General features: G+C 36.3%; 1 protein-coding gene and 1 long non-coding RNA gene across 2 annotated transcripts in view; both read left to right on the top strand.

Moving 5' to 3' along the window:
- Positions 1–22,554, top strand: part of LOC111507060 (putative inorganic phosphate cotransporter) — a 31,356-nt gene that overhangs the window by 8,053 nt on the left and 749 nt on the right. The window contains exons 4-7 of the mRNA XM_074177831.1: positions 440–660; positions 5,860–6,009; positions 6,107–6,239; positions 12,561–12,805. Coding sequence (XP_074033932.1) covers positions 440–660; positions 5,860–6,009; positions 6,107–6,239; positions 12,561–12,805 — 749 coding nt within the window. The remainder of the gene's footprint in view (positions 1–439; positions 661–5,859; positions 6,010–6,106; positions 6,240–12,560; positions 12,806–22,554) is intronic.
- LOC141483320 (uncharacterized) lies at positions 12,812–17,933 on the top strand. Its single transcript, XR_012466009.1, has 2 exons — positions 12,812–16,751; positions 16,811–17,933. It is a non-coding gene; the product is annotated as an uncharacterized lncRNA (long non-coding RNA).

Below are 22,554 nucleotides of genomic sequence, written 5' to 3'. Positions count from 1 at the left end.
TATTTGATTATTGTTCTGCTTTCTCGAGCAGTTCGCCAGTCTTCAGTAATCCGATCACTTTCTGTGTCATTAAGGATGTCTCACTCGTGTAATAATACTTCAGATGGCTCAGACTGTTACGATGTACTCATATAATATCAATCATATCAAGGCGACAACAATGCATATATGGGATGCGATGCAAGTACTTCTTACAACAGATATTCACCCAATACAGTAACGAGATAACGTGTACAAAATAGACTCCCCGCTTTCCCGTCGATGAAGAAGGCCACGAAACTCTCATATGAATGAGATAAAATCGCATTTTTATTTTCCATTATGTTGGTACCGATATTATTTCTGAATAATCACTTATATTTGCCCATTGATATAATGGTATCGGCAGTAAAGTTCAATCATTTGCATATGACACAATTATCACATATTTCCTTTGTAGGTACGCCTTGTGGAACAGTATTTGCATTGATAGTAACTGGATATATATCAGCAAGTTCCTACGGATGGCCGATGTCATTTTATTTTTTCAATGGTCTCAGTTTAATTTGGGTCGTTTGGTTTTCTCTCTGTGGTTATAGCTCCCCTGGAGATCATCCAACAATAAGTCAAGAGGAAAAATATTATATTGAGACTTCATTAGGATTCGTTGAAAATAAAAAAGTAAGTACTCAAATGAATCAATTTGATTTGAAACCAAATTATAGATATTCGTAGGTTTTCGAAAATGCTATATTTCCAAACTGATCATTTTCACCGTTTTATAAGTTTCCAAACCTCCATTAAGCTGTAATTTGAAGTGTATGTTGCACGGAATATTATGTCATAATTACTGAATAGAAAACGATATCAACTCTATACCTCAACCAACATCAAGTCTCGCAAGAATTTATCACTTCAAATATTGCGGTTCAAACAAACTGTTAACAGCAAAATGAGTAGTTTTTCTAAACGATTATTCAATAACAACATTCAATTAGTCATAAGAACATAGGTTTTTACAATTGGAGTCATAATTGAAGGTTAAATGAAATCAGGAGTACCAAACGTTTCAGCTGCTACTGCGGCAGATATCATCAGTAGTGTGAGCATCGACTACGTTTATATAGAATTAGACAGAAGAAGGTTATAGACGATTATTTACTGAACGGTAAAGATAATACGATGGATGAAAGACTACCTTATTTCGACTGTTACAATGATATCAACATAAGTATATCGCAACATGTCTACGTTGATGTACTCACTCCTTAGCATCACTTATATTTGTTCTACAGTTATTCACAGCAGAGTGAATACTAGCACTCACCCCTATCTAAGACATCACTTCCATGTCAAAATAAAGAACTCACATCAGATTTTTTGGACCCAAACTCATCAGTTTGGATATCATCCAAAGGATTTCAGAAACTATAAAACTATATAAAAAGTGTTCATTGAGAACGACACCAAAAACTGATTTGAACAGTTCTCCTGAGCTTTCATCAAGACTTCCAACATGCATTGTGTGCATTCTGTAACTCAAGTTGATGCGCAAATAATTGCTACATTCCTTATTTCTAGTGATAGAAAGTTGTTTGAATGGAAAATGTTTTCAACTATTTTGTTTCTTAATAATATGTTTTCGCAGGACCGCCTGAAGCAAGTACCAAAAGTGTATTGCAAATTAGGGAATCTTTCCAAAACAAGCACTTTTCCGAAACAGCAGAACAACACTATTCTCGATGCGCGTTCGTACTTTTTATTTTCACAATCGTTACCAGTTAAGGCTAATGTAACATGAATTTTGTAGAAAAACATTATTGAAATGCTATGTATTGAATCGAACGATATTTCAAACAGTGCTTATTTGAGTATAAATACATCAATACAAAGAAAAAGTATATTGGCTAGGTGATCGTGCCTTCAAAATTAATCATTTGGAAAACTTGTATTATCATACAGGAACAATTTCACAAAAAGACAATACCAGTGTTGATAAAACCACAAAAAATCAAATCTGATTTATATATTTTTTATATTATTCCAGTATCTCATGCGGAAAATATTCCGTGTTTTATTCAAACATTCTAACATCTTACAACTAATGCAGAAAAAATATTTCTCAGAATAGTTTTCTTATGATGATGATGAAGATAACAACAATGATAATAATAATAATGATAAAAACGAACGAGAAGTGACAAACTTATTGGAACCCTGGCTCATACAAGCTAATGAGCTTGGTGTAGTCCTTCTTGATCATCAGCGCAGGACAATATTTGTCATGGAGTTTTCAGTCCCTGATGAGATGAAAATCTTTCGAAAAGAGTACTAAAAACGAATGAAATAACGAGGTTTCCTCTTTGAATTTGGCAGACTCTATCCAGACCACTCACTCTGTCAAGATGCTTCTGATTTATTGGGATGCTTGATGGAATGGTGCGCTCCTTACTCTAGAATAACAATATCATACCGTTCTGCCGCACTAAGGCAGATATCTTGGCCGGACAGATGCAGAAGGCTGTCACTCTTGACACATCGTCTCTGTTCAGGGCAAATGATTTTCTGACCCAATAATCATTTACCACACGGTAGTCAATGATTGATGATGCTGGCGCGTCCCGAATATATCGTTGTTTCGTGTACAGGTCCCGATCAGCGCAACCTCAGGAAAAATTATGATTAATAAGAGATTCTACTGCATGAAAAATATAATTTTTTTTTACCATCAGACATAATCATCTTATCAGGTAAATTTCGCACCTTCCCGATGAAGAATCAAAGAGCAGCGCTTTTCCACTCAACCTAAAAACAACAAAGAAATTCGAGAAAAAAATTTTCCAAATAAACTTTCATCCACACGAACTATCTTCGGGAGTCCATCATATTTTATTTACAGTGAGTATTTTTTTTTGGTAATTATATTGCGAAATTCATAAGAAATAACTGGTCCGTCATTTTGAGCATTTTGCCAAATTGAATGTTGAATATCTTTTCTTGATATTACCATTGAAGTGACTGGTGGATTGGGCAGGGGGTCCTATCCGGGAAGCCAAGGTGGCCTTACGGACGGGGACTTCTTGTCAGTGGCAGAAATGAGTAGGGTGAGGGGAACAGAAACTCCCCAAAATCCTTTGCAAAACATGCCAACGTATACCAGCCTTCCCAAGTTGAGGTGTGAGAAATCATGCCAACAGCTGAATAGCCGCAGGGTGATATGCAGTACGAACGATCCCCTTGGAGAACTGGGCTAAACCTCATTGTAATCAGCCTACCTCTGGTAATGCGGGCTCTGCCAGAAATGACCAACTCATCCCTTGCTACTCGTGGGAACACACATGAAGGAGACGATACAAAAACAGAAACAACCAAAACAAAAACCAATTCCGAGGCTGGACAGAAGTGCTCATCTCAATCTGAGGCGGTGGCTGGGGATGAACAGAAATGTCCACCCCAATCTACCGCTTGGAATGAGGCTGGACAGATCACCTCCGACAGCAAAGGCACTTCCTGCGGCGGGTGTCAAGAGCTCCGCCTTGAATAAAGGCAAGGAACCGGCTGCCCCTGCAAGAAAGCTCCCTCACTTGTGCACCTATACGGTTGAAGAAGCCGCGCAACGACATTAATATTGCTGCACCTTATAAAACCTTTGCGGAGGCCACCGTGAGGCACCTCAAGGTTGCCAAAGAGAGTGTGTGTTTGGCGAGTCCTCGCCTACACCAGCCAATATCAAGGAGATGTCTCCTATTGACCTGTTCACCTTCCTGGAAAGGACAGGACGGACGATGACCTACGAGGACAACTCCTTCATGTTCAATGGATGTACAATGGGCCACATGTGGCCTAAGGGCCGTGAGTCTACACTCACCCTCCCTGCTCTACAGACACCAGATCAGATACCATTCAAATAAAACGTGATTCGAAATCAGTTGCAAGATTTGTCTCGAAATGACAAACACTGCATGTTATGCAAATCCTTCAGAATAGTAATAAACGATGATGATGGGAAGAACATCAAAAGATATTACATATAAGCCGATAGGACTAAGTTGAGTGATTATGAGCTGATCGGTGTTGGAATAATCGGAACAAAGAAAGTAAATGGAATACCCATGGTTATTTTTCCTAAAATTTCACCCCTTTCAATTCAAACAAGATTCATAATAGTTTATTCATATATTCTAATTATAATTTCAAATTTTATTAGGGAATCACTCAAGAGTCGAATGCCTAGCTTTTTTGAGTAAACAAAAGAAAATTTCGAGAAAGATTCATTTTCGGATAAGGGGCTGCATTGCATTCCCATATGGAGATGGCTGAATATTCAAAAATGTGAAAACATACTTAGTGTTACATTTGAATTGCTAGAGTTGGCACCAACTTCCGGTGAATCCGGAAATATTGAGGAAAGCGCCATTATTTTCAAGCATATTGAAAAACCTTTACTTGCCAAGTTTCAGAAACACCCTGTATTTCGTTACACTTCTGAATAGGTCAGGAAAAATAATATGATTTCATATGGTTCTATATACCTAACTATAACCGTTCTCGAGTTACTCATTATTTTATGAAAATGATAGGTACAATTGAAAACTAAGTAACATGTATAGAAATCATCCTCTAGAATTCTGACCAAGCATATAAATTGTTCCTCAATATCACACAGAATGTTCAAAAATCATTGTCACTCTCTGTATTTTTTGGTTTCGCTATACCTAACCTAGATAGGTTTTTCAGATACTGGCTCTTTTAAATAGTAGTTCAATGTATACTTTGAATAAGGATAGCTTTGAAACGACATTTATTTGATTTGCTCATTGAATTCTCATTGACAGTTATTCTGTTTTACGTTATTTGAGACATTTACCAAATCAATACCGTTGAAAATTGAAATCCCATTCAAGATCGAATAGCGATTGTTGACTTTTTAGGGAATTACATTTTGTCTTCGAGGGTGTATGCCCAAAAATATCCAGACCAATATCGTACAAACAAGTTGGTTTCCAAACGATTGTTACATAAATTTCGTAGGAATGTAAATATTATAACTTATGAAAAGGGCAAATAGACCAAAATATTTCATTGGACATGGGGAAAATAAATTTCGTATTATGGGATCAATCACAGAAAACCCTGATGAGAGCCAACGTAAAATCGAAAAACATACTGGAATGAGCAGACGTAGCATTCCTAGGGTAATAAAGAATACAAATTTCACCCGTATTATATTCAGATGCACTAGGAATTATATGAAATAGACTTCCATCGACGAATCGAGTTTTGTCTATGAGTTCTAAATACGTTTAGTGGGAATGAACATTTTTTTAGATTCCATTTTATTTTCTGATGATTCTACTTTTCATAACAATGGCTCAGACAAAACTTTCACAACTGTGATTCTCACGAAGCGGCAATTTCTGTATTCAATTTATTGAAAGAGGTCATTCTATTTGGAATGATCTGTCGGAAATTGAATCATATTCGGTAGACATTTATTCCACGTTCATGATAGAGACCATCCTCAGAGGATCAGATGAATTTGGTCTATTGCTAAAGAATTAGAAGTGCCTTGAACATGGTTTCTGTGAAAAACTCTAGGCAAACTCTGATTGATGCAGTTTATCCCCTTTGTAGTTTTGGACAGAAACATAACTGTTTTCAGAGGGGCGTCTGTCAAACCTTATGGTATCAACTGGGTGGAAGTAGTTAACATATCGCTTTTCATTTGAAATATCCATACAGGTTTCAAAGGTCTAACCCATCATATCTCCAACCATCTACATATTTGAATCATCATCACATTATATATCTGATTTTCATACTTTTTCAATAATTTGTTTTTCCAAATATCATTTATCAATTTTAACTCCCGACTTTCAGGTTTCATCAACACCGTGGAAGCGAATTTTAACGTCAACTCCATTTTGGGCCCTTGTATTGACACAGAGTGGATTCACGTGGGGATTTTGGACATTGCTCTCTGAAATACCATTATATATGGACAAAGTTATGAGGTTCAATTTGAAATCAGTACGTAAACCATACAAAATAATATTAACGTCAAGAAGCAAAATATCAAAAATAATATGTGTCTATATATTTGATAATTTTTTTAATTTTTTTGCAGAATAGTTTACTGTCATCCCTTCCATATTTATCTCACTGGTTATTCATGATACTTTCTGGCTATATTGCTGATCAGTTAATGAGTAGGAAAATATTTAAAGTCAGAACTGTCAGAAGGCTTATGAATTCTGTTGGTGAGTATGGTTGTTAGTCTCGGAAACCTACAAGTGAAATTGAATATGTTTTTGTTTCCTACCTACACGAGTCAGAAAGAAAGTGAACCCCATTGTATCCACACAGAAAATGTAATATATGAGTTATGCGTATAAGTGAGCTGTATAAATCCAAAGAAATAGGATTATACATAGATTATAAATGATGCGAAAAGAATAATTCACGAAATTCAGATGTAGATCTAATGAAGAATAAGACCAGCTGTACAAGTGGCTACCAAAATGCATAGCCACTTTTTGAATGTCGTTTTATTTTGTATATTCTGAAATATAGAAATATTTGGACCAGACAGAAGAAGTGAAACTTTGATATTCAGGAATACCACAACTAGAAACGAATACATAATATCAGATCTTCATCTAAAGATATTGACAAATCTCTGAACTTGTATTAAATTTTTTGTCTCTGATTTTATTATTTCTAGAATTATAAAATTTTGTGGAGTTTTTACCATTTACCATTTACATTTTACCAGTTTTTGAACATTCTCTCTAATACAGTTCTATTAGGTCAGACGTTTTTGTAAGTCTACTTATAACAAAAGTTTTTGGATGAGATAAGAATAACAATTCATCAAATGAGGAATCTGAATGAAATGTTAAACAGATGAACAACAAATTTTTTTTTCTGTGTACAAAAAAGTACATATGCGAAACTGAAATAATATCCGTTAGACAAAACGTTCAAACATACATTATTATAACACTAGGAATGCGATTTTTTTGTCAGTAACATCTAGGAATTACAAGTTGAAAGGTAAGACCTCATTAATCTTTAGCTCGCACAAGTTTCCACTTCTGAGGGTTTTCGTCCGTAGGAGTGCGACAGCTGGTTAACGGAAAAACAGAACAGATTTTAAAAACAGATCTATACTCATCAACTGACTATGGTAGATCAAGATGCTAAAAAACACAATTTTGGCAGGCCTTGATAAATCCCCCAGTTTCCGATAGTCCCATGCGACCAGAAGAACTCGATAATCAGGTGCTTTGATGAGTCGAGGTCTTCAACGCTATTGGAGAAGATTTCATGAATTGGTTTATCTTCATGTTGCCAAGGAGTGAAATGATCTCTGCATCTTCAATGTGAGCCTTTTACAAAAATTGTGATCACATCGTTCAGTATCGAAAATTGAACAAAGTTCGTCAACCACTGCAGATGCAACATCCAGTATCATTCTGTCAAGTAGACACTTCTAAATCGAAAGTTTACGAATTTTCGACGAAAATGCACTCGTGGAACGGATTATTTGGAATGTAATCATTATTATTAGTATCACTATTTTTTCCACCGTGGGGTAAGCTGGACGTGCCCTGTCTCCGACACTTTCAGGAAGGCGTTCCAGATTCAATAACCAATGACCGCTAGGTAGAGATCATAGTGTCCAAAAATCATGTTCTCTAGGCAGACATAATGACATTTCTCCGGTCAAGATTTCTGCCATCGTGAGGCAAGCTGACATGTTCTTGAAACTAAAAAGTGGAGAGGGCATCATTCTACTTCAATAATCAGACTCCAAAATTCATCTCCCAGTTGTCGGGGAAAGTACAAAAGTGGAATGAATGATTTGAAATGCAAACTCTTATGGAGATGCATTATTTTTCGAGTCGCGTTCAAGTTGATACAGCTCCTCCCGAGTCTACTTCACTACTTCAAATGAGTAGAGTTGTATTGGAAAGGCAATCATAATCATAGCAGCAACTTCCCTGACAGTTCTGATGAGCAGATTTGGCAGAGTTTGTGCTATTACTTGCTGCTGATAGAGTTCTTCTCTACTGTTACCTCTTGTGGTTGGTACTGTTCTACCCCGAAGTGAGTATGCGTCTCTTCGACATCCAGATATTAGGTTAGGTTAGGTCCAAGGTGAGTAGGTCTATTTGACTCTTCACCGCAACCCGCAAGGGTTTATTGTGGGTCACACCTATTCACCCTCGACCAAATAAACCCAGATTCTCAACGTTAGTGGTTAGTGGTCTTTCTGATCAGATGGTGAGAGTACGGCTCTGCCGAACTCTAAAAACCTGATTCAGCGGGTTAGGCACAATCTATACGCTCTGTTGTTTCCTCGTTAATGAGGTAGTCGGATAGCCAAGGTGCAAGATTCTCACCTCGATACCCGCGACAACCTTCCTATATGAGGGTTTTTGCACGTCAGCTACATCTGACGATGCCTTAGATTCAATCGTGCAGGGTTTTTTTGCTTCTGGTATTGATGAATCATCACTTGAGCGTAAACGTTTGCTAAACTGCTCATGGGGGGTTGTTTGTTTTTCCACCTGAGACAGATTCTGCGTACGCCGCTCAAGAATTTGGTGCAAGGCGGTTTCATAAGGTACCCCACTCTAGAGGAGACGATTCAGGCGTTTCCTGGCTGCACCACCAAACCTTTTTTTTAGGTTCGGTTTCCAGATCAGGAGTTGGAGAGTTGATAAATTCTCGCTCCTGATCTAAATTTATAGGAAGGTCAATTGGATTCATAAACTCGATATCCATCTCCTCTGTAGACTCAGCTTCAGAAATAATTTTCGGGTTTTCTCTGTCCATAAAAATATCACGAGTAGCTAGGGAAAGAAAGTCAGTCACGGCATTACTGTAACAAGGCAATGCTACGACAAAAGGGCGCCCGGCATCACGAAGTTACCGGCATCTCGAAGACAGCTGATAGGCTCAGTGTCATTCATCCTATCGGCGCACGGATACACACACCTTAGGATTGAGCCATCGCTGGGATGCCATTCAGTTAGGGAATAACAGAACCACAAGTGATTTTGTCATTCCCGTATCCAACGGGGCTGGAATCAGGCATCCGATGGCCGGTTTGCTCAGCCCACACATCCCAAGCCAATGCACTCGTCAAAAACAGCATGTACAGTGGTTCAGGCAGTGAAAAATTAACGAGGACAGCCAACCCGCCATCCAGATGTTATAGGTTACTTTAATCTACAAGCTGCACAACCTCTTCGTGGCACGTGTGGCACTCACGTGGCACGTGAGTGCCACAGTTATACCCTCGCGTATTTTTGAACGCAGTGGATAATGGCAATAATGAGATGCGGGAAAGAAAGGGACTGAGGAGATCGATCTTCCTTGGAACACACAAGGGCCCTTCCAAATCCATCCGAAGTAAGAGTTTCGTAGAAATCATTGAATTCAGAGTGTCAAAGTTTTCTACTGGAAAATTCAAACTGCACCAGGGCTGGGGTGTTTGAATTGAGTCACAAATCTCCGCCTCCAAACAAGCCAGATTTTGTGGCTTCAATAGCATCATTCGATGAAGTGCCCTGCATGGTCTGATACTATCCACTGGTGGTGCAAGTTTTCTCTGCAGGGGTGAAATAGCTTTGTTCCCACACGCAGACGCCAAACTGCCTCTGCTTTTTTTGAGAAAGTGTGCAAGAATTCTGTTAGGATTTTGGCATCGTCCGAATATTCCTGCAGATCGAAATTGTTTGTTTTGCAGTAAATGGAAAAGTGAAATCGCTTTCACAAACAGTTCATTAATTTCATCTTGATTTGTTTCCATGATAGTTCCCGAATTGGTACACTATGATTGAATATTCAGATCACTTAAATCTTTTGTTTAATCACCAATTAGTGGAATTATTTTCACTTGCATCATGTTATTTATTTACCAGTTTCACTTCTGAAGACGAGTAATTTTCAACCAGTGATTTGTACTGCGCATTCAACTGTGGATTCACATATTGTTTTATTTGTAACATATTTGATCATCATTGGTTGGCTATGAATGCACATCAAGTAAAGTTGAATATACTCAATTGGCTCATCTAAATAATATATATCAGGGGTGGCCAACCGGTCGATCGCGATCGACCGGTCGATCGCGACGATTAATCCAGTCGATCGTAGCAAGGCAAAAAATATAAATAAATAGACCAGACTGCGCAACGTAATTTAGACTGGCAATGTGATTTAGCTTTCTTGGCCGATTTTACTGGAAAACTGAGTACATTAAATCTGAATCTACAAGGCAAGAATAAAACATTAACAGAAATGATGAGTTCTATTGCAGCATTTCAAAGTCAAACAGCGTCTATGATAGTTGACATAGAGAAGACAACATTTGAACAACTTGGATCAAGGATGATATGGAAAAACATCCTACCTACAATTCCACGAGAAATTTCTGAGAAGTTCACGACAGAAATTAGGGCAGTGATAGCAGACTTCGAAATTCGCTTTAGTGATTTCAAAAAAATTGAGAAATTGATTCAATTCATCAGTTACCCGTTTAATGATTCCATTGCTCATAGTGATATCTATGAATTGGCTACAAAATTCGCAGATATAATTCAAATGGAGCACATGATGTTACAAAACGAAATTATTACTCTGTGCTGCGACATATTTCTAAAAGCAAGGTCATCCTCAGGTCAAGATTTCTGGGCATTGGTTTCCAACGAAAAATATCCAAATTTGAAGAAATGTGTTGAACAACTTCATTCGTGTTTTAGTTCAACATATTTATGTGAGTCAGCATTTTCCTACTTAAAACAAACAAAAAATAAACACCGTTCTCGCTTGACAGACGCTCATACATTGGATTCTTTAAGGTTGACAATTTCCAACTACAAACCAGATTATGCTAAACTAGTGGACGATACTGTGATGCCATGCTCACACTAATATATAGATAGGACCTATAAATGTTGATTAAACATCATCAACTCAGACTTCCAATCCAAAGTATTAGGTAAATTGAAGGAAACAATATCATATGTGATACGAAAAGGAACTCCTAAGACTGTTCAATAAAAAATATTTTATGAATGTATACTAAACACTATGCTGTTTCATTTAGGATTTCAAGAAGTATGTAAGTGGTAGATCGCACAGGGTTTCGTCAGTAAACAGTAGATATTATGTCTAATCAAGTTGCCTACCCCTGATATATATCATATATCTTTCAGATGATATATCAAAGTTTTCAATTCAACTGAATCACAGGTATTTCACCAAACTGCATTGATTAACATGCAATTTATTCAATTCAAACAAAGATAACCGACAATGATTGAAAAAACTGGCACATTCTTTCTTGCAATTTCTCTGCGTGAGAATTGACACATGATTTTTTGTGTAAATTTGACACACCCGAATGAATATTGGAAAAAATTTTTGTCAAAGAATTGCTCGTCAAAGGATTATTTTTGAAATTTCACAAATTGTTCAGTCACCTTCCTGACATACGACTAAAAGGAGAATACGTAGAAAAACTGGAAATCAGGATAGTGAACTTTCATAATTTTGTGTGAAAATCACTTGTATTGTCAATTAAATATGTCAGGAGTCAATACTTGTGCGAGCTAAGGAATAACGAGTTCTTATCTTCTAACGTGTGATTCCTAACACAGGTTGGACGATAGCAATTAAAAATCGAGCATCGACGCAATATGAAAATCATTCATTTATTTTGATTTCATCTTTGGTATTCGACATCAGAGGTTTTTTCAGAATTATGATTTTTTTTTATATTTTCGATTTTCCTTTCTTAATTAATTCTGAAATATTTTAAATTACTTCGTTTTGAGGATGTTGAATTTGGAAACAATTTTTATTCATATTGATGTTTGAAATACATTTCCCAAAAACGTTACGCCAATGATAAAAAAGTATATGTTATTATTTGTTTTAATGAAGTTACATTCGGAGTTTATTCAAATTTTTTTATTCCACCTAAATCACAGATTTAGTTGAAATATGATGTTAAATTCATAAAATGCAGAACACTGCATATCAATGATTGTTGAAGATCTATTGAAAACACTTTTTCCACACCTGAGCAAAAGTACTGACTAACGACGAGCAATTCGCTAACTTATTGACTCATTAGGAAATTATTTAAAATAATCAGTTTTGGCTCTTGATGATCCTGATTATGTTAAACTTTGTTTGCGAAACGCGCTTCGAGAGTAACTTAATTAATTCTACTATGGAAAAAGTGTTTTCATGAAGTTAATTTTATACCAGTTACTGGAAATGGAATGGATTTCGAAATGGAAAGTTGAGAAAACTATACGAAATGCCGTAGGATCTGTATCTTCATGATGAAATTTTTTTTGTGATTTCTGACTGCGAATATTTTTTTCATTATAAAAATGAGTCCTTGTTTTTGCTTTGCTCCTTAAACTTTTTGATGCTACAGTGCCTAAAGGTTAATTTTACGCTCTCTTGTCTAAAATCCTTTCATTATGAAACTTCAATGACAATCAAAAAGTCACTGTTTATTTAGTGAGTTTTCATCAGTTTTTCATTTATAGGATTCACTGCACCAGCTATTGCACTTTTTATTCTTGGAGATAGTGGACCAGAAAGTGCTATCAAGGCACTAGTTTTACTGGTAATTGCTGTTGGTGTCAGTGCAATAGCCTCAAATGGATTTTTCATCAACCATATGGATCTTTCACCTAATCATGCTGGCGTAATTATGGGTATTAGCAATTTTCTTGCAAGTTTATGTGCGATAGCTGCCCCACTGTTCGTACAAGTGTTCGTTACAGATGAGGTGAGATATAAAATTACTTCTATTATTTTTGTGTTCATACTTTCATATGAGTTATAGTTCTTATGGAATGCCGGTATAACACCAACCTTGCGCAAAAAATCAAAGCTGTGCAGTGTAGCAGTATAATATTTGTGATTTTGTCCAAATATTTCAATTTTGATGTGGAAAAATCAATTTTCTCAATCATTTTTGAGAAACTCTCATGCAACAAAATAAAAATATAAAAATGATATAGTCTTACTGTTGAATAATCATCCCAGTTATTGTGGGGTTGAGATTTTCACGGCTGGAGTCTATCAAATCATTTGATTTGACGGGATTCACTGAAAGTGGTCTGCAGGTGATTCAACATGATTTTTCGACTGCAATTGACGCATCAAATGTAATGCGGTAATGATTGAAGTGATCTACGTCGCTATGATACGCACCCAATACCGTAATTTCCATATTTGGTTATTCTCGTGTCAATTAAAATCATGGGATTTCAGCTCACAGAAGAGAATGGAGCATGTGGGAGATGGAGAAAGTGTTGCTTCAAATAATGACATGGTGAACAATCGAAATATATTGTATATATCTGTATTATTAATTAAACCAAGCTCAAACCATATTTGCTCTCATTTATTTTGATAATGAATTGAAGGCAAAAAAATTATTGATTTTTATATTATCAACATCAATCATTAATATTTAGATTTCATCATAATTCAATTCGAACAGGAATATTGAGTGGTTTATTCATCAATATCAAACATTAACATATCTATTTCACCATATCCTAGTGTAAACAGAGTCAATAGGGCAAAACAATATCGTGAACGATTAGTGCAAATACTTTGGTGTGTGATAAAAACTTGAATTCACATGTTTCAAACTCTATTTTGATGTCGACAGTGCATGCCTTCGTAGAATAGAATTGGTGGGAGCAGACAATAATAAATGATGGTGGGAGCAGACAATAATAAATAATGGTTATTGCGAAAGCTGCCGGTATTCATCATGAGTTCACTCATAGCTTTATCATAAAAGCGGCGTTGAAAGTTTATATATGCATTATAGGTCTAACTCATATAGTCTACTCCTATATGGGTGTACTTCATATGGGTATACTTCAGAGGTCAAATATAGTCGAATATTACTAATACTCGTTTGATCTTCCTCTTGAAGATGATCACTTGGTGATCAAAATACGTGTCAATGTGAATGTACTATTTCTAATAAGATTCATTATGGATCTAATTTCATTGGACTTCTTGTAATATGATGAACTATATCGCTTATATGTCTTCTCATGAAATGGTCGAACAGGGAACATCAAATACCTCCAGTTCATCACTTGCTATAATGAACGAGTTTAGCAATTACAAAGACACCCAACTTAACATTTCGTATGCTTGAATTTACTGCCTTCCCCACCCTCAGAATTGAAGCAGTTTTTTTCTTTGCTGTTTCGGTTCATTTTAAAACTTCCTCGATAGAGAAAATGTGATTATTACATTTCAACCGTCAAGAAATGATAACTACTGAGTTATGATTCCAACAGCTTCCGCTGTTTATATTACTTTTTTTTCACTGTTGAAAATTGATCAGATGACCATCATCATCAAATATGTGTGTAGTCATTGACAGACATGCTCTATCTCCTCAGCAATCTGACTTGTCACTCACCAGTATTGTATTCAACAACTGTGTTGCGTATTCCAAATTAGATTGAATCGATTTCATATCCTCTTCTATATGCTCACATTTTTTCACAAAATCCACTGATTTCAGTTTGAGCACAAAGAGGTCTCCTTTGATCGATGCGGAATATTTTTGTATCTCATCTGATTTCGAATCAATTTCATCAATAATAGAATCTTCTTTCTTTTTCATCTTTGAAATGAGAAAATCAACATATACACGAGGGGCACAATCCGTATTCCCTCAAGGCTCTTCAAGATTTTTCTTACGTTTGTTTTCGATATCAAAGTTTCCATCGAGAGTTAATTTGAAACCAATTCATGGTTGTTCTCGCAGAACAGTGTTTTGAGCTGTTCACTTTTGCGGCCAAACTTCTTCTTTCTTCATTCATTTTTATGATGTACTCAAGGTTGTCGTCGATGTGTTGAATCAATATATGAGATTCAGTAACGATGATTTTATAACTTTATCAACTCCAATTTGACTATTATCTTCTCAGTATTGAAATTGATCTGATGATACTAACGACCGTTAGGCTGGATTGGCATATAGACAATATCCAGCGGTTCCTTAGTGAGTTTATATACGGTCCCCACATCGATGTCGAATTCAAAGATTCTGTGAATTTCATCACCATTTGTATATGATCCAGCGGTGGCATCACAATCAACACGAATAATTCTTACCTTGTTGATATTCACGGCTGATGTCGATTCGTGTATTTCACCAAAGCTGAAAATATTGTCATCATATTTGAGAGCGATGTGATATTTTGCCAGCATTTTGCATTTCAGGGTATTCTTATTTGCATATAAGAGAAATACTCTATCTATATTCTTGTCGTACCCATTTTTTGTTGAAGTTCTTCTAGTATCCTCATTGATTTTGTCAATATAGTATGCTCCAGATGAAGGGAGGCGAGTTAACTGTTTGCGAACAAATAGCCAAAAACTCTACTCTTTGTACCCACATTGAATATGGAGTTATAGAAGCATGAACTCTGTAATCCTAGTATATAATTACTACCTACGAGTATATCCAACTCATTTCATTAGGTGTGACAACATTCACATCATTCACCCTGCAATGAGAACAGACTATTTTTTCATAGGAATTACTGTTTTCTACATTACTGTAATCATTCTAGCATTCTAGTACCGCACCACATCAAAATCATTTTGAAAGCTCTGTGATAGCCTATCCCATAAAGATGCAATTCCATGTGATACGTACCCGATTAACACTCCATTTAGCATATGGCGAATTGTCTCTCACTTATTTTTCGTGAAATGCGTGATCTGGAATGAGTGATCATTGAATGACCATCCTCTTGATGCTCTTCCGGTCTCGCATTGGAGTTATTCTCATATCTTATTCTGGAAAAACTCCAGACACAAACACAATAAACTGTATTGAATCATTGTTGATGCTCATGATTATGTATGTATCATTGATACATTTCAAATGGAAAATAGCGAATAATTTCCTTTGGAGGGAAAAAACTCACCAAAGCTATCAAAATATTTCACAGTGGTATCCCACTTTTCCTCTATGCTATCCAATGTGTCTTTGATTCACTATGGCGGTGTGGTCCTGATTTTGGTAGACAATCCATCGGAAATAAGCGATCATCATTTTCTCAGCGTAATAGTTGAGATCAACGTTGGAGAGATCACTTTGAGGTGATACTGCTAGTATATCTTCAGATATACTAGGAGTATATCTGAAGACTCACAAAGTGAGTTCCTTACTAAGTATATCTGGAGGAGGGCTTTGATTAGATCCCACTTTCTTTTTAATCAAGAACCATCGTCTCCATGTGTCTATTATGCTTGCTTGCTATTGCTGCGTGAACTGCTTTCTTGTGTAGCACCATCTAAACTACACACTAACTCTTTTATGAACTGGTGTCAGTCATACCCACCGATATTATGAGAATTTATAGAAACGAAATTGAACTATTTTAAACTGTGGTTGTGAACCGATTTTTTTTTAATCATCCGCATCAACCTGATGGTTATTAGCGGTGTATTTATCATCAGCTAGTATTTACAATTTTATAATAAGGTTGAGAGCAGTTAAAAAGCAAATAATATTTTTCGCTCGATGTCGTCCTAGAGCTTCTTTCAAATTTTGAGGTATATTGTAATTGTCTCTTTCTGTTTGGAACAGCGGACATTCCTCCATGATGTGTTTTACTGTGAGTGGCATTTCACAAATTCGACACTGTGGTTCCTCTCCTCGAGATATCAGGTATTCATGGGTAAGCCTTGTATGTCCTATTCTGAGTCGAGTCATAATCACTTGTTCTCTTCTCATCAGATTTCCATGATCCCACGGTCTTACCGCTGTTTTGATTTCTTCAGCTCATTACCAAATGATGTCGTTGAGCGATGTTGGCCAATTTTTCTCTACGAAATCGAATCGAACCAGAGCTCTGCCGAATTGGCACTGTGATAACTATATGGTGATCAGCAACTGGTGTGATTCACTATAACTTTCTGCATCCTGGTCGAACAATCGCAGCAGAGTTCTATTGAGAGGATCCTTCTTCATGACAACCCACATTTCACGTCGTAGTTCTGCCTCACCCACCATACTCTTCAGACGTCTCGACAACTGACTATCATCTTTTCAAGCACTTCGATAATTTTCTAGCCGGTAGGACCTTCGCCAAGGTTGCCAGGACCAGACAAAAACGGCCTTCGTTGACTACATCGAACTGCAACCAATTTTAATCCTGACGGAAGTGATAGACTTGAGTGCAAAAGTGCACCTATTTCAATGGCACTTATTTCTATCGAATTGAATAAGTATATACTGAGATATTGCAGTTGAAAAAAGACTCATCAAGAAGAAAAAAACTTTTTAAACAACCTGATAAAACGGTATAAAAATGAAATCATCCAATAGAGCACTTCATGAGTTATGAAAAAGCATATGGCTCTAACTATTCACTATTTCACTTTCTTTAGGTACAAATTCACCAAATTTATCAATTCTGATGTGCAAAAATGCCTTTTATCAAAATCATCCGTTATATTCAGCAAATTCACGTGACTGTTGAGCCTACGTTTTGAATAGTGTGGTGGACCTACAACTTCATATTCAATTGTATCATTTTTGAAACTGAAACTATTTTCCAACCCATGGATATTGATAGAGCATGATTCATTCATAATTCACAAATATTTTTTATTTCAATTGAAAAATCCCAAGGACCGTTATATAACATAGGATAGCTGGATGACTACAGATTTTCGCCAGTCGCCAATTGAGAAATTGATGTAGTAAAGTTTTTAAAAGAAAGTACAAACTTTATTCACGAAAATAGAACAAAAACTACATTAGGAAAGAACAATTAAATAAAATTCTCAATCGGTGCTTACTTTAACATACGTTCTTTGTTATTGAAAAATAAATTGTAATAAAGAAGTTAACTACATTTACATACCTATTACTATGTAATGATTATTTTTGAACATTAAAAATATAAATAATAATTTTAAGAATTATTACATAATAGTTTTTTTCATTTTTATAGCTAATTTCTGTTTCACGTCAGAATTTGGGGTACTGCAAATCTTGCGTTTACCTGCCCTTTTTAACTGACTGTCTAAAAACTGTTTTGTGTTTAAATAATTTATACGAATAACAGGTCTCAGTTTACAGAAGAGTTTGATTATATCAAAAGGTGAACTTTCTCTTTTTTTAATTTTTAAAGATAATTTTTTGACAACCATTGGCTCTCTCCTTAGTTTGTTGTCACCATGGTAAATTTCAAAGTGCTTGTTCCACTGTTTAATTTTATTTAAAAATTCACTTGAGGGTTTAATAAGACCCCCAAATGAAAGCTGCTGTACCCATGATGGTATATTGGGAGAAAAATCAGATTTAATCTTATAAGTAAAATCACCTAGTTGTGGATGAGTCGTTTTAAATTTCTTTGCTATAAAACCAGCAATATACTCAAAAGCATCATCTGTAGTTTCTGGTGATTTTGTATCGGAAGTTCCTGAAATGTCAGATGTTGAAAACGAACTTCCACTGCTACTACTTTGAGTTACTGTACCATTAGAGGTGCTATCACATGCGTCTTCTTGAGGTAACTCGACAAAAACCTTAGCTTGTTCCAAAACTCTAGCGACCATATACTCCTCAGGAACCGTTTCTTGTGTGTTTACCTTGAAAACAAAAGTTAACATGCACATTGAAGCAATAAAAAATAAAATGTTTTTTATTACCCGAGCCTCTAAAATACCAGGAATTTTTTCCTAAGATATGATTGATTATAATCATCCTTATTCTTTTCATGGCTTCTAATGGTGACGGGTGTTCATTTGGGCCTCGGCACCGTAGTTGGGAAAAAAAATTTTCAAGGCAATCCTGATTGAGTTTGTGAGTACAGATGTAATGTACATCTTTACATTCGGCTGTGATATCCCGGTACAGTAACTTTTAAGATTCAATGGACATTATCATCCCTTTCTGAAATGTTTGTAAACATTGTTTTCCTTCGGCTCTCATGTCAAGTAGCATAATTTTAACTTTATCTAAATGGTGTTCTTGTTCATTTAAATAAATTCCATAAGGAGCTTTCAAACGATTGGGATCAAGTGGTGTTTTTACATGACTGTTGAAAATATCAAACCAAGAATTAACATCGTTTATAAACATGCCAAGGTCTTCAGCAAGTTTTTTGTCGGGGCCAGGTTTGTATCGTAACAGAGCCTGTGCTGTATTGCGGGACAATAATTCGGCTGCTAGTCTTACGTTTTGTCGTTTACTTTTTTCAACAGTAATATGTTTTTGCGAAATTTTGTAACAGGAATTTACCTCTGTATCAGTTAACTCTATTAAATTTTCCAACGGTTGTTTACATATTTTAATATTTCCGTCACTGTCTAGAACAAATCCTCTGTCCAAAAGCCAATTACGGATGAGTTTGAGCAAATGTGGAGCATCCGCAAAAACATTTATATTTTTTTCCGTCTGTGGATGGTTGAAATAGGTCTTATTTATTTCAACAGATAAATCTTTCCACAAGCCAACATTACTGCTTCCACAGTCGCTGACAATTGCCACACACTGGTATGATATTTTATGCAATTGTGTAATAATGTTCATTAATATATCCTTCGTCATTTTTTGGTCGAAGCCTATATAAATAGGCTGCTTCCAAGTGGAAAAAAGGCTCCGAACCATACACACTTGCATTAAATTGTAGTTGCCATAACTTGATCTTCGCCAACATCATATTCTAAAGTAGATTTAACCTTTACTTCGTCGAAGGAAATTACTACATATTGTTCCATGATCGACATATTTTCACCCGCTACTTTCAAAAAAGTTAGCACATCTTTCAATAAGCCTGGCTTTATAGTAATTTTTGATGCCCAACTCCTTAAAGTGGACAATGCTGGTAAAGGAAAATTTAGTTTAGTTCACAAAAATACATAACATTTTCTGCTAAGATAACGAAGAGTAAAAGCAACAGCAATCTCTTCTGTAGTCCAATTCACGCGTTTATTTTTGTTTAGAAGAATGGCAATTTGATTATCTGTCAAAAGTTTTTTCAATGCATTTAGGGCCTCTTCTTTCTGAGGAGATTTTTTTTTCTTACTTTTCATTTTATAATAAACAAGCAGTTTTCTTTGTAAATCCAATCTTCGCTTCATACTTTCCATTTTTTTGCATAATTTAGAGTAATTTCCGCAGAGCTTTTTATACTGAATGGATATATTATTTTCTGATGCAATTAAAGCGTTGCTGATGATGTGAGATGAACCTGCTAATGAGAATGGTTCACTTGAAATGGTAAGGTTCAAGTCGACTGAAGTAGCTTCTGGCTCCTTTTCGAAAATCTTATCCATTTCTTCTTTGTGACGTGTCACCTTTTCCTTTTTTAAATACCTTGCCTCTCGCGATGAATTTTTTGGTACATATGTTGTACAGGTTTGGGGCAGATTTAAACTAGGTACAGCATTTTTTTCAAGCAGTTTCCTTACAGGCAATCCTAATAATTCGTTTCTCATTTGCTTTAGGAAAGTTGTGGTAAACAATGGCTTTTCAGGTAAGTTTTGTGGACACACGGCAGTCGTTACAACCAAAAACAGCGCAACGACGTCCTGGCATGTTTATTGTAAAAAAATTCTGTCATTTACTAGATGCACGAAGAAGTATAAACACAAAAACCGTCACTTAACAACGTGTCTCATCGCGTTCACAGTCACACACCGCGATATTCCAACGGCTACGGGTCCGCGGTGATGTCATAAAGTAGTGGGGACTCGGTTCACGCACGACAACGTTGCTGGTATAGGGATCTGGCTATCCTATGTTATATAACGGTCCTTGGAAAAATCCGTACTCCGAAAAAACCATACCGATACTGATTACCAACATTTAACGAAACTTTTTTCAACCTAATGAATTTGGGTGACTTGATGTGATGTGAAAAGACTACGTTCATTAACATTCATTTTCATCATAGAAATTTTTATCGATGGTGAAATCCCAAAATATATTTCCTTTCCGCAGCCAATCAGCAATGCTATGAATAAATCACATACCTGAATCTGGATACCACATTCATATCAGTCGATTGCTCAACAGCTTGATGATTGGGACTAGAGAATGCTTTCACTTCGGAAAGCTTTCTAGTTCGAAGATAGTAACATCCAATTACCTCCATATTAACTCCAACACTTCTACAAATCACTGAAACACTTTTGCGAGTAGTTCCAATATTTCGAATGTGCGATACTCCATTCGGGGGTAGTGAGTATTTATTCATCATGTAGCTTACAATTCTTTACTCGAATGCTGCTGTGCATATACTTTCAAAAGTGTATCCATATTGAACACATGCATGCTGCAAAGTTTTCCGAAAATCATTCATCTGATCGCTCGCAATAGCCAAATTGTAGCACAAACATGTCTACATTGCTGAAAGTGTTTGAGGGTTCAACCTTCGCCTCTTCGATGTTAATGACCGTACATCATCCGCATGAATACAGGAATCGCGCTGATGACGACGCAGGTTGTCAGAAAGAGTGAAACTTTTTCTACATTCACTGAACGTAAATATCTTACATAAAGTGATTCACGATCATGAAGAGAATTTAAAATGACTGAAATATTCATACTACCTTTCTTATTTGAGCGCAACTTCCTCCACACCAATACGAGGTTGAGCTACGGAAATGCATTTGAAAATGATATCCAAGCTCAGCAGGTCGGGTTGTAGGGTGTTCAGAACCGTTATTAGTACCCTACTCAGCTCGAACCTTTTTATTGTATTCAATAATAAGTTTGAAATCTTGAAAAATGTTTGAAGGTATATTCAAATTTCATTGTTTATTACATTTTCAGTATCAAATACGACGTATAAATCACGCTTCAAGTCATAGCGGGTTGCTAACCGCCAAATAACACTGCCTTGATAGCATACAGATACTTATGGCTGCTGAAAAGTCACTAATGAGGCAAGAGAGAGGTATAACCGGAAACCCCAAGCTCCGCAAGATAAATTTTTGATTATCGTGTTGTGGATAATCCGTCGACCTCTTATCAGGTGGAATCCTTCGGGAAGGATAATTATGAAAACTTGCAGCCACTTAACTTAGGAACTGCAGCTTTAGCAACGTTAGAAGCTTCCAGCAGAAAGCTTTGATTCGACAATCTGAGCCCAATAAACTCTGCAACCCGATAGCTCCTCGATGATGTTCAAAAAGTCGTTGTGGTTTCTGAAAACTTTCCTGCTCCAGAACCACTAGGGCTGAACACCAGTTGGTGGATAATACTATCAAGCGTCCACCGGCATCTTGCCAGAGTGTTGAACTCGTCGTCGCTCAATAGCGAGCAGCCATTTCTGGATAGGTTTGACTAAGAACGGGCTGTTCTCATCCTCGAAAATGAACTGCAGTTGATTGAGTATTTGAACAGATATATGAGCAGAGAAAGTTGGAGAGAAGAGTCACTGAATGGTAAAGAGAACTTGCCCATCGATAGATGTATAACGCAGGACTAGGTACAGTGTAAGTAACTTCTCTATGGCCTGGATT

The sequence above is a fragment of the Leptinotarsa decemlineata genome, unplaced genomic scaffold, assembly GCF_025532065.1.
Source record: "Leptinotarsa decemlineata unplaced genomic scaffold, Ldec_3_MD MMD2_tig00003308_RagTag_RagTag, whole genome shotgun sequence".
In the NCBI taxonomy this organism is placed as follows: Eukaryota; Metazoa; Arthropoda; class Insecta; order Coleoptera; family Chrysomelidae; genus Leptinotarsa; species Leptinotarsa decemlineata.
This window is presented reverse-complemented; position numbering and strand designations above follow the sequence as displayed.